Raw genomic sequence first — 13,815 nt, 5'->3', positions numbered from 1 at the left:
GACCCTCTGATTGCGAGTCGAGCGCCCTAACCACCTGGCCATGCCGGACCAAATCTGTGTTATTTAACAAATTTTGAAACTTAATTTGAAATACGTAGAATTTTGCAGACGTATTCATGTAACGAACAGCTGAATACTAGGTATTTATTACACGTTTGTCGTGTGAAATACATTTAAATATCATTTGTTTCTTTAGATATTTTAATAAAAGTGTAGAGAGCATGTCAACACCACCCACAACCAACTCTTGAGCTACATTTTCATTAAAGAATAGTGGATTGACCATAACATTATAATGGTCCCATGGATGAAAGGGCGAACATGTTCGGTGAAGATGATTCGAACTCACGGACCTCAAATTGTGAGTCGAGCCCTTTAACCACCAGGCCATGCGAGATCCTCTTATATCAAATAATCTTCCATATTCTTCAAAACCTATAATTGGTTAGTGTAAAGTTCTGTCGACTGTGCCACTTTGTAATAGACACTAATGGTTAGAAAGTAACTTTTTATAAATACTATTTACTTAACCTTATAACGACGATGCCATTTTTAAAACCCTTTCTTCGTACGTTACTGAGTTATATTCAAAATGTAACTAAAACCACTTTACTATCAATGTATTTTAATGAAACTATTATTCTAAAGTTTGATATAGTTGAAAATGTTTTATATTATATTAGTTTTTACTCATTTATTTCAAAAGAAACATTGAAAGAAATAATGAAATTTCCCACTTTTGTGTCACATGACTCACGAGCTATAAACAATGTCGACATTTGGCAAAGTATAGCTTGAAGCATAAGTGGATGGTCATGTATAAATTATTCTAGAATAGAATATAGTTTACTTGTCCTTCTGATACATATGTTTCAAAGTATTTTCACTGAATGCAGTTGAAACAAGAAATAAAGTTTTTCTACCCCTGACGGGTGCTATGTCCACCTTCACATTGAGCTTTAGAAGTTACATGTACTTTCAACATCTACGTGTTTATGGTCGTTAGAAAGAGCTCATTTTACACTATAGTCCAATAATGGTTATTCTGAAATTGGCACCAAGTTGTCGTCCTTGCGTTGATGTAACTACTCGAAATATTGTTGGCTACTTTCTTTATGATAGGTTGTTTTTTATCTAAACGTGTTACAGTTAGGGAGACAGTTAAATTGTATTTAGGTTTTATTTTTATATTTTAATTAATTACATATAATTCATGCTTTAAAGTGCATAATTTGAAAGATTTGACAATTTTATAATAAAATTCAAACTTTACCTCATTTCACAAGAGTTAACTTATTACAAGAGTACATAAACATTCAGCAGAAGGTTTACATGTTTCTGCCAATAATAACGTAAAAAGCTGGAGTCTTCCCATAGTGGAGTGTCGAGATGATTAATAAATGGTAAAGAACACAAATATTAAAAATAAACTACATATGAAAAGTTAACTAGGTGAAATTACGAATATAACCAAAAGAAGATACTATAAGATTATTCAATGAATAATTAAAATATTTTTATGTCTAAATTTTAAAAATTCCATTGCACTATACATTGATCATAATATGTAAAATTAGTGTTGTGGTAGAGAAAGTTAAAGATAGAATATAAACATTTATCTTTAAAACTTTTGATATTCATTTAGAACGTTCTAGAGAGTAATGCAAATTAAATTTTAAAACTGTAAGACGAAAAAATTACTTTAAATCTTAACATAAAAATCATCTTGCATTTGGACTAGTAACAATATGAGTGAAATATTATAAAATAAATTCGGAAATTCGCACGTAGACAAGATGAGTAATGATACCCAGGTGCACACCCTCAGGTTTCACTTAGTATGAGTACAAAATTTCAGGTTTCTAGGTTCTCTCCTCTTGGAACTATGGTGGCCACATACACACAGACACGCCCTTTTATATCATACCAGCAAAAGTTATTAGGTTGATATATCCTAGATTACTATGTCAGTTTGTGTGTGTTCTGAACTTATTTGAGCATAAAAGTATAACCTATATAGTTTTGTTGCTCCTTTATGGGATGTCGCCTGTTTATAAAGATAACTTCCCTCTGACTTGTCCTCCGATTTTAAACTTAAATAATAAAAGAAACAATAAAAACAAACCTCTTTAATTAACGGACCCTCTAAATTACAAAACAACAAATATATTTTTCAATTTTGTATTTTATACATTTGATTTTATACTTTCAACACATAGCCTCTTAACAGCAATTTTAGGTCATATTTTTATTGCTAAGCAACATGATATGAAAGACATTGTTGGAACACATTATTACCAAAATGCATTGTCCTTTCTATATATTAGAAGTTGTTATACAAGGAACCACTTCTTTTATGTGGTTTTTCACTAGATTGCCTCATTAAAAATATGTGCACGCACGTGCGTGTCTGTCTGTGATTTATATCTGTAAGTTGTAATATAAGGAACCACTTCTTTTTTTATATGGTTTTCACTAGCTTGTCTCATTTACAGGATGCGCACAGAGATAAGATAAGTAATAATAACTAGGTGCAGAACCTCAGGGTCCACTTAATATGGGTACAAAATTTCAAGTTTCTAGATTCTTTTGTCTAGGACCTAAGGTGGTAAATTTTTTTTTATGTGGTTTTTTCATAAAAGGATGTGTACTCCCATGCGCACACGTACGTAGATAAGTAATAATACCCAGGTACAAACCCTCAGGGTCCACTTAGTATGGGTGCAAAATTTCACGTTTCTAGGTTCTTTCCTCTTGGAGTTATGATGGTCACACTCACATAGATATGCCCTTTTATTATTATAGATATATATTCAATAGCTTTGAAACTTCAGAATTGACTCCTTTAATCGAGATATATCTCTCAGATCTTTCATTTTCAAGTATCTATTGTTTAAAAATGTTATTATAAGTTTAAAAACTCAAAACTATGGTTAAGAATGACCTTTCTTGTTGTTGAAATGTATTTTGTGATGTAGTTTCTGTAAGCTTACCATTACTTTTCATCTAATGAAATATATGATACTAATCTTGTTTTGTTTAACTTTTCGATTTTTAGGTCCTGGTATTTATGCTCTCGTATTGTATCTTTTTGGAAAATTGTGTGTTATATTTGCTATTCAAGCCATGTTTCTCTATGGAGCTGAACTGTTTCCAACTACAGTGCGTGGAAGAGGCCTAGTTTATCTCAATTTCTGGGTCAGTTTTCTGTCCATCTTTGTACCTTATGTGGACTACCTTGTAAGTGAAACTTACATAATATATAGTATCTATGTTTCAGTAATGCAAAAGTTTTATATAATTTCAATGATTTGGTTTTAGTGTCGTTATGATGGAAACTAATGAAATGATAACGTGGATTGTTCGAAATGTTCTCTTTAGCCTGAATAGACATAATGAACCTAATGTTGAGAATGATATTTTTACCAAATGTTTAAGTAGAAACTTTAATGTATTGTGGATTTTGAATTAGAGGTGAATACAAATAACTCCCATCTATCTTATGAGTGGTTCAAGTGACTTTTTCTCAATACTATGGTTCATCATCTAGGTAGGGCCTATAAATTCCAATATTATAGTTGAAGTACTTTGTATACAGAACTAATACGCCAGATGTTTAGGTGTGAAACACTTGCAGTGGTATAATATGGAAACTCTTTAAACCTAACTAATTGACTGATGTGTCATCACTTTGTACTGCAGGTTTTTTCTAACATTTTTCTGAGTTTGTTCAAACTCTTATAGACGTTGGCTGTTGAACAATGATCTGAAAGACGACAAATAGTCTTACAAGATACCCAGCACTGCTGTATTATACAAAATAATACTTTTGTCAATTGTTAAACATTTAGTCAAAATTCTAAAATAAATTGTTAAGTTTCAATGATTGAAAAACAATATTATTACCACAGCAATATATATATATATACTCTTATGACCATTTTAATAACACCTACTCACACATTTGTAGAATTTTAGTCTCAGCTGGCAAATAGAACAATCATGTGGTACGTTATGTGATTATTTGAATCCTGTAAATTCAGAAATCAAGGTATATTACAGTTAGTCTGCAAGATATTGTGCAAGGACAAGGAAATCTCAATATTACAAATGGAGCGTAAAGTAGGCAGTCGTCTAGAAGGTACATTGTTATCAAAAGCAACATTTGTGATTGCCTCTTCATACGTATTTACCATTATCGTGTATTAAATGCGGATTGGATATTGCTTTGTTGGCAGTGCAAGCTGCTGGAGGTGGTGTAATAGTGTGGGAAACGTTTTTGTGATAAGGCTTTTTTTCATTTATTTATAGTATCTATATGCAAACTCAGTTTTCATTTTGATAGACGTTATTACAGCAACCTACTAAGCTCATATTGTCTAAAATAGATTTATAGTGTTTGACATTAACTTCAGCTATCTTATTTTATTTTGGTCATCACAATAGTTTTGATTGCAATCCAACTGATAATCTTTAATTTGAATTGGAACGTTACATTCGGAATTCTGCGAATTAACTGTAAGCCATATTTCTTGACCAAAGGTTTCCAATTGAAAAATACATCTTCCAGCATCCTGTGGAGTTTATGTCACACCAAGTACATGGTCCACTTGGTAATGGGTGGAGGTAGTCTTAATAAAATAGACAGTCAGTATAAATGATATAGTTGTTGTCACATCTTAATGAGCTCTCTGACTGTTTGAGCAAACTTTTAACTGAACTGAAGATTTTTTAGTTATTTCTTTACGAAGCAATGGTATCTGTTACAAACCACATTAATGGTGTTTTAATGTTGTTTTTTAACTCTCACTTCGATATCCCACGATACTGCAGCAGCTCAAAGAATATGCATAGATATTGGTAATAATTAATTTCTCGCTAACTTGAACAAAACATCTCTGTCTTCAAAATATTCTGATGTTCTCTCCACCAATTGTTGGTGAAAATAAAATGTTAAAGACTTGATATGGGTGGTATTATCCAAAACAGAAAAGCAGGTCGAAGCAAAAGATTGATGTTCATACTCAGCGGTTACTACACTGTTAGGTCAGAGACCCCTAGGATTCAGATATATAGCAGTCCCTAATTTTCAACTACTGAACAGAGGAAATGTAGCCAATCAGCAGCGATAACCACCACCAGGGCTTTGTACGGCTTTGAGCCGTGTATGGGGAGTGGGGATGAGTGTCACTCTTAGAACGCATTCACTGCTGTAAATACTACGTGTATTTTGCTAAGTCGTGGACAAACCATAGAGCTTATGATCCCCAGCCCTACATAGTAACAGTTAGGCACAACCAAAACACACATATATGTATATCAAGTCTAACATAGTCTTGCTATGTCTTGCTAGAAATGAGCACAGAAAACGCCAATGTAGGCTGTATATTTTAAATCACTTTTCAATATTTGTTCAACACAGTTTAAGGAAGAGGTCTGGTTTAACTTTCTCTGGCATAAAACCTTGGCAAACGTGTCCATGTATGTTTAGAGTCAAGACGTGCAAGTAGTTTTTTTCTATTACACTTTTTTTCAGGGTAATATATATTCCCAGCAAAATAAGTATTATCAGTCCTTTTTATACCAAACATAAAATTCATAGTTAATTACATTGTGGAATGAGCACTAACTTTTCCAATAACATTTTTGAGTTTATAAAGAGTTATAAGTCTATATTGAGAACCAGTCTGAAACTTTGAATAAAACAAAAATCTGTATTTTAATCTTTCAACTTCATTTGCGTGCGAAGAACTTCTTAAATATTGACAAATTGTGAGTTACAATAACTAGCAGAAACGCCGCCCTACGGGTGACTGTTTGTACTAGTAATTATTAATAATAGTATTCATACCTCATTGAAAAAAAAATAAATAGAAAAAGTGAAAATTTTATCTAAAAAAGTTTTTTTTTTCTGAGAAGTACTGCACAGGAAAAGTGTTCGGATTGTGCTCTTTAGTCACACGCAACTCATTACATCAAAATGATTCAATGTACAGAGCTCAAACTTTTCATAACTTTTAGTGATATAAACTGTAATGTTTTTATACATTAAAAGTGGTACCGTTTATTGAAAAAATAATAATAGTTTTTAGAACTCCAGTTTTTCAGTACTACATTTAAAAATTACACCAATAAAGATATAATCAAACCCTCACGTACAGTCCTAATGAAAGTCGTGTTCTTGTTGTGAGGAGAGTACTTTTATTTAAAATTGTGTTCTATTATAAAGAAATGGTTGTTGCACATACCACAGTTATTTTTCTAATTGTCTGAATCTCGAATACTCAAAGTGTGAATTTTTTGTGGATTTTTGTTTGTGGTGCCATTCAATAGATGGCGTTTGATTACATACATAAATACTGACACACACGTCCATTACAGTAAGAATATTTTCATCAAGCATCCCTAACTTGTGTAACAGGGTCAAAATAGGTTTTTTAAATAGAAAAAACTTAAACTACTTATATTTTACTCCAAAGTTTACCATTTTCATGTGCACAGTCAACAAATACGTATCTTGTCAGTTTATATTTCAAAGTAAAAGCAACAAGATATTATAATTAGTACATACATAGATAGACCATTATGAATCCTTGGGTCATCAGGAAAGACTTGAAATTGACTTTCTTTTATTCAAGGGTCACGGAGGGCCAAATATTGGCCTGGTTTCTGACAACACTCTAATTTAAGTTTACGAAATCATCTTTCCCGCCAGTGTTTAATGAAGTTTTTTTTTCTTTCGTTACATTCTGTTAACTTATACCAGGTTCAATAAAATCAACTAAAAAGAAAAGAAAAAACGGTAACAAAATTTCGCTTTTATTTTAATGTCTTCATTGTAACTAAGCATGTATCAAATGTTTAAATGGAATTTATCATATTTCTGTAAATCATATTAATTATTCTATCAGATGGTACATCCTACTGACTAATGAAGCCATAGTTTTGTAAACTAACATAGTGTGTGTACGTTCAGTGTGGTTTTTTTTTATGTTAGTTTGTATTTACTCCCCTTTTGTTGTAAAATATTCATAATTTCGGGCTTTACGTTTTAAGGGACAATGGGCTTTTAAACTGCCACTTTTTATACTTGGGATGCTGTCGATTCTGGGAAGTTTGTCTGTATTGTTTCTCCCAGAAACTCTTGGTTTACGAATTCCTCAGACTGTCGAAGAAGGAGAACGTTTTGGAAAAAATTTAACTTGGAAAGAACTTCTGCTATGTCCCACCAGGTAGTCTTTCCACTATTAATATCAACTGCTTGTTTCTTTTTAAGTTTCTATCATTACTTATTCTCAAGTGTAACTAAAATATTAGAATAACTTATGCACTTAAAAAGATTTATCTGTTTACTTGTTTGTGTGAGAATAGCCATTAAACTTTTCAAACCTACTATGTCTACTCTTCCTAAAGTTTCCATTTAAACAACAAATTAAAAGAAATATCTGTTTGGTTGGAAACATTTAAAAATAGACCAAACGATACCCTAGTGGTTAAAATACTTTTATTTTCATCCACAGCAATAATAAAGTATGCTTAGTAACCAACGAAGAAGAAGAAACTGTATTGTTAATTGCTGAGGATAATAGCGTGTTAACAGATGACGCAGAAAATTTCGAAAATATGAGGGAAGATATAGAATTAACATAATAAAATACGTGAGTTTATTCTTGGATGTTTCTTTGGCGGCAATGTTTGGGAAATGTGACGTAAAGTTTAAGGTTTTACCACGTTAAAAATTCTATACAATTGTAATCTTCCATTATAATTATATGAATTTTCAAATAATGAAATACAATAAAAGTATTTTAATCAAAATATTCTTTTTTTTTGTTTATTGATTTAAAATAGAAAACATATAGTCAGTGTTTCACTCAGTAAAACTTGTACAGAATATTAAAACCAACAGCGAGTATGATATTACTTTAAGCTATATTTTTAATACTTTAATCTAGAAGCTTCCTGTACTATGTAGAAATAAGATATAGCAAAATACCAAAATCAGTGATCTAATGAGTTAATTAATAATTTAGTTTAGTGTCTGTTAGTGACTTAGCCAGAGTTATAACGTCTATCCGTCTGTTAGTGAGCCATTCAACGTGTTTTTATCGATCAGTTTGCGAGGAAATTTTGCACATAAGTTAAGCGAACATTTTGGAGTTAGGCCTATCAGTGAACGTAGCCTGTAGCAAACATTATTGAAAAAATATATTAATTCAGTACTGTTACTTGGACTGGATTTGGCATAATTTTTACCAAATAGTTTAAACACACTCGTCCAAGTGGAACACGTCACAGCAATATGTATATATATATAAATGTAACAGTCAAAAACAGTTACTTAACATTAACTAACACCAACCTCAGATGTGATCAAGATAAATCTACGGTTTTAAGCTATCGCAGGCTGTGTTTCACTAGCTAGGTTAATGATGAAAAATTACACCCAATGATGAAAGATTTTGGCTATATGTTATATGTATTTCCATCTTTATCTTGCAAGTTGTATTATTGGAAAAATTTCGGGGTGTGGCAACATTTTACGATTTATTCTTACAACTAGGCCTAAATTAATGTTGGTCTAGTGTTTCTATTTAGAAATTGAGAACAAGACTTCTTGATACATTGTATGTCTTCTATTATCCATTTCTTAAACAACGGTGCGATACAATATGGTGAAACTTTTAACAACAGCCCATATTTTATACCTGGTTGAATAGATAAAATATTAATTTGAAATTACTGGCCCTGTTGGCAAGATAATTTAGAACTATTTTCCTTTTTTTTATGGAATACTTTTGGTATAATTTTCAAGGTAGCTAATTTGTTGTAAGAATTAAACAATTCTCTCAAGTACGTGTGATACGTCTTAATAGGAAACTTTGAATTAATTTTCAGCCAAAATATTATAATTTTAAGAATACGAATAAATATGACCGATATTTGGTTAAACCTTATTTTGTTTCAGTTACATTATATGATTTAATTCGAAAGGAAAATAAGATATAATAATAAAAATAATAAAGTTTGAGTCACATACAAGTATTCTATAATGATGAAGCAGTATTTACATATTCTATGTCGATGAAAAGATGTTAACCCTAGAATTACCGATAGTCTTTATAAACACATATTTATAAATTGCTGTTGATCCTCACGAGTTTATTGGATACTAGGTCCTTAATGAGATATGGATCAGGCAAAAGCTTTTAAACAAGAGTACACTAAATATTATAGTTAATTCCATTAATTACTACTACGGATTACCATTCACTTCTCAAGGAAAATGAGAGATTTCAAATGTTTATCGTCAGTTCTTTAAATGAATATTGTTACAAGTAAGAATATAAAATCATTCAGTAAGGTGTAATATGCGGATCCCACCAGTAGAAAACAGTTAAATACTTCTTTCGTAATGGTGTCTTTAGGTAGAAGGATTATTATATGATTACTCAGTAAAAGGCCCCGGCATGGCCAGGTGGTTAGGGCACTCGACTAGCAATTTGCAGGTCGCGGGTTCGAATCTCTGTCCCACCAAACATGCTCGCCTTTTCAGCCGTGTGGGGGTTATAATGTGACGGTCAATCCCACTATTAGTTGATAAAAGAGTAGCCCAAGAGTTGGCGGTGGGTGGTGATGACTAGTTGCCTTTCCTCTAGTCTTACACTGCTAAATTAGGGACGGCTAGCGCATATAGCCCTCGTGTAGCTTTGCACGAAATTCAAAACAAACAAACAAACAATACTCAGTAAAATTCATACAAAGTCCGGCCACTTATTTATAGTGAGTTATTCAGTTCTTCGACTCTAACGTACAAGATCAATAGGCTAGAAGCTTTCACGAACTAATAATAGCCAAACTAACAAATCAAATTAGAAACTTAGTATTTACATTTCCTCTCGTATCTATGCTATAAACTCAACAAAATTTAACTATATTGAACCGAATTATTAACTAACTAACTAACTCACTGACTGCCTCACTAACGAATTGATTAATTCTCTCGAAGTAACTGACTCGTTCGTGTTTTGACAATTTTTGTTTTCTACAAACCTCCCGAAACTTCAAGATGATATGTCAGATATAGAAATTCAGAAAGCTTCTGGAGGTTACACATAAACATCATGTTAAATTATCTGCAGCAAGCAAACATCTAGATTAAAATACTAAAAATGTAGACTACAACACTGCCCAGTCCCTGAATTTTAAAGTACCTTGAACAGTCGTAATACACAAATAAATCAGTAATATTTGAAATTTGAAGTTACATAATTACTGTTCATAAACAAACACTACAGCAGGTCAACAGTTAAGTGGGTTTAACAAAGAACAATAACAATTCTGATTAACAAAACAAATGCTCCATTGCTTTATTGACTAAGTATAACTAAACTTTCCATTCACCAAATCATTGTGGTGGTTTTCTTTTGTGTGGCCTCTGAAAGAAGGGATGAAATTTTGTCTATTACTTTCATTTCCTGTCTTGTCACTAGAGGAATTCTCTCGTGGTGAATGGTAGGTCAATCATTGGTGATACTATAGAAGTGGTCCTGAAAGGAGTTATGGGCTTTTTAGCAGGTTATCTTTCCACTAGCAAATATTTTTCTGTAATTATCTTGACAAAAACCTTGGGCTTTTCAGAAAGCTAAGCTACCATTGGCAATATCATCTTTGAAGATAACCAGTTTGTTGTTTTTTCGATATGGTACTTCCAAAAATGATCCTGGTGGATGACCTTTGACTTGGACCACCTGTCCTAGATTTTGTACACCACATCACTGACTCTTTTGACTAGAATATATTGATATTCTCAATAATCACTTAACTGCGGATTTTGTTGTAGAGATTGTATGTCATACCACGTCACCAGTCTTATCATAATTTACATCATTTTACCACTACCTCACTTAATTCCTTCTTGATTAAAGTAATATATGGCATCAATGGTGTTCTTTAGTCTACCTACATATTCTGTGCAAGATCCTGCTGAGTAATTGTCTTCAGGATATGAGTAAAATGGAACTTTGAGTTATTTCCTAAACTTTAGTTATGGTGGTGTGTTGCCTGTAACTTCGTGTATTGCTACATCATAACTCATTAGTAGTAGTGGAAGATCTCAATCCCACATTTTCTGATACTAATTCACATAAATGGTTAATTGGTTTAAAATTGTTTGGTTTATCTCTCCATCAATCCTTAAGGAAGGACTGTTATCTAGGACTTTTTGATTCCAAGGGTTTGACACATCCCCAAAAATCAAGTTGATTCAAAGATTCATCCTTGATCTGGGTGAAGCTCTATAGATATTGCAAATCTTGTTAACAAATTAATTGATAAGTTTCTTTCATAAGGTGTCTGTTTCCTAGTTTAGAACAGCATATGCTCCTGAAGATTGGGTGAAATAGTTGGTCACCACCGTGATGTATTTATTCCCGCTGTTATCCTGTGGCAGAAGACGAAGAATATTGGTATGTATTCTCTCAAGTAATTCTCCAACACAACAATAATATAGTTACCCACGTTGTTTTTTGATGAACTTTTTAACTTACAGTATAGCTCAGATTACTTACACCAATTTTCTGGCACCCATGCCAATAGAAGTATTCTACTATTCTTTTTAGTGTTTTCTTAACATCTAAGTGTCTAGCTTTTGGAAGGTTGTGGAGATGATGGAGTGTTTCTAAACATAATGGCTATGAAAGTACCAACTGTAATCATAGTGTCTACCCACTAGTATCTTTCTATTTCTGACATAACAAACCTTCTCATGGGCATAACGAACCCAAACGTGCCAAATATGTCTTTGTCTTTAGACTTTCTGGAGCAACGTTTTGCCATGAGGGTTTTTTGTCACTTTTCTTCATCCTTTGAATAATTGGTTTCAGACTACAATATTTTGCCACATCATCTCTTCGTTGAGTGTTGGACCTCATTAGATTCATTTGTGGATATTCCTTCTTGGACTGTGCTCTAGTGTAGTTTTGGTTAGTCATCTTTATCCTCTTGTACTTCACTCATGTTACAGCATTTGCATTCTTCAATAATATAATATATTTGGGATAATGTTTTGGTGTTTTTATGGTTCTGTCCTGGGTAATGTATAACTTTCTTGAGGTTTCTGGATCTATCTTGTAAGCATTGCAAAAATTCACCAGCCTCTTCAATTCTTCATAATCTGTCCACAATTTAAACATTTGTCCATATATGCAGTGATGGAAATGACTTTATGCTCAAACAATACTTTTCGAATTGTACAATACCTCCTTTCTGCAGCATTCATTATCTTGCTGCAATAGGTGATCACATGTTGTACCTGTGATAACACTGCTACCTCTGCAAATCACTGATATCTGTATCTAATATGAGTGAATCTAGCATACCTAAAAATTAGGTATGCTGGTAAAATCATCGTGGATAATTCTCTCTTCAGTACGTTGAATGCATGTTTACAGTCAGCAGCCCAACAAAACATATTTGGTTTATCAAGTAATTTGTACAGAGAACAAGGTATTTCACAGAATGATTTTGCAAATTGACAACAATAAAATCAAGTCGAAAAAACCTTCTCACCTCTTTGTTGTGCAATTCTGAACAAATTCAATTTTAGTTGATACTGTAGACATTCTATCTGTCCACTGACTACATGTGTGTGTGTGGCAGGAAACTTACCCGTTGATTGAGAAACTGACACTTCTTGAGATTTAGCTTAGTGTTCTCTTTCCTTAACTAATACAGTGATTTCCTTAGTCCGTCACAAACATTATCAAAGGTCTAAATAAAGCATCCGAAGTACAGTCAAGCATTGACAGTGGGTAGGTATTCATCTTTGTAACTTTATTTATTTTCTGATAGTCCATGTAGAACTTTATCTCTCGGTACATAGAATAGATGATGCCTAAGAACTAGTACTCAGTTCTATTATTCCTCATCCGTTCATGGCTTCTATCTCTTTGAACGCCTCAGTTTGTTTTGCACCTGGGAGTTATCTGGCCAACTGGTGTATTGGGGTTCCATCTCTAGTATCAATCTTATGATAAATTGTTTTTGAATCCAATTGAGTAGATATCTTGGCATTGAACAAGTCGTGAAATCTATGTCACAGATCAGCTGTAAGACCTCCACAGCTCTGGTCATATAGCTCTTATAAGCGAGGTGGTAAGCTGTCTTTACGTGAAAATTTGACATCTTATTTCGAAGGTGTTTATTCTGATGTTCTTCGTTATAAAAGTGCTACATGTAAAGCTTCTTATCTGATAATATTCCTTCCAGAATTGATTTGAATTTCATTGTTTGTTCTGGTCATGGCCCTAATGATGACATCCTTATTTTCATATCCATGAGAGCTCTTCCTTCAGGGTAACCTGAGTGTTAGTTTCTACCACACACCAGTCACTAGATACAAATATATTCCTAATAAGTCTTTGTATGAGTATTCCATTTATTGGTAGTACAATAACTGCCTTCCTTGTTATGACTGAAAGGACAACCGCTGGTGTTATAACTGTCATGTAGTGCACAGGGATTTTCAGGTCATTGACTGGAAACTGTGTGAATAAAGTCTAACATCACGTCCATGTTCCTGCATAAAGACTGTTTCTGAAGTGTACGTTTCCCTGATGTCATGTAGTGTAGAGAAAATTCACACAGTGAGAGGCTTTTTAGAATTTTCAGTTCACATCAATCAATCTTCTTTTTTCATCATTGGAGCAATTTCTCACCATTCATTACCAAACTGGATAGAACAATTGTGGCTATAAAGCCATTGTGAATCAGCTTAGTGCAAGAGTTCTCATTAATGACAACTTTCTTACGGCT

The 13,815-nt window shown here is 32.8% G+C and overlaps 1 protein-coding gene across 1 annotated transcript in view; it reads left to right on the top strand.

Moving 5' to 3' along the window:
* The window catches only part of LOC106472210 (carcinine transporter-like), a 36,257-nt gene extending 28,497 nt beyond the window's left edge, over positions 1-7,760 (top strand). Inside the window, exons 8-10 of the mRNA XM_022400812.1 lie at positions 3,059-3,240; positions 7,057-7,232; positions 7,521-7,760. Of these exons, the coding sequence (XP_022256520.1) occupies positions 3,059-3,240; positions 7,057-7,232; positions 7,521-7,650 (488 nt within the window). The 3' untranslated portion in view covers positions 7,651-7,760. The remainder of the gene's footprint in view (positions 1-3,058; positions 3,241-7,056; positions 7,233-7,520) is intronic.
* Positions 7,761-13,815: the final 6,055 nt, after the last annotated feature.

Source organism: Limulus polyphemus, unplaced genomic scaffold (assembly GCF_000517525.1).
Source record: "Limulus polyphemus unplaced genomic scaffold, Limulus_polyphemus-2.1.2 Scaffold5161, whole genome shotgun sequence".
In the NCBI taxonomy this organism is placed as follows: Eukaryota; Metazoa; Arthropoda; class Merostomata; order Xiphosura; family Limulidae; genus Limulus; species Limulus polyphemus.
This window is presented reverse-complemented; position numbering and strand designations above follow the sequence as displayed.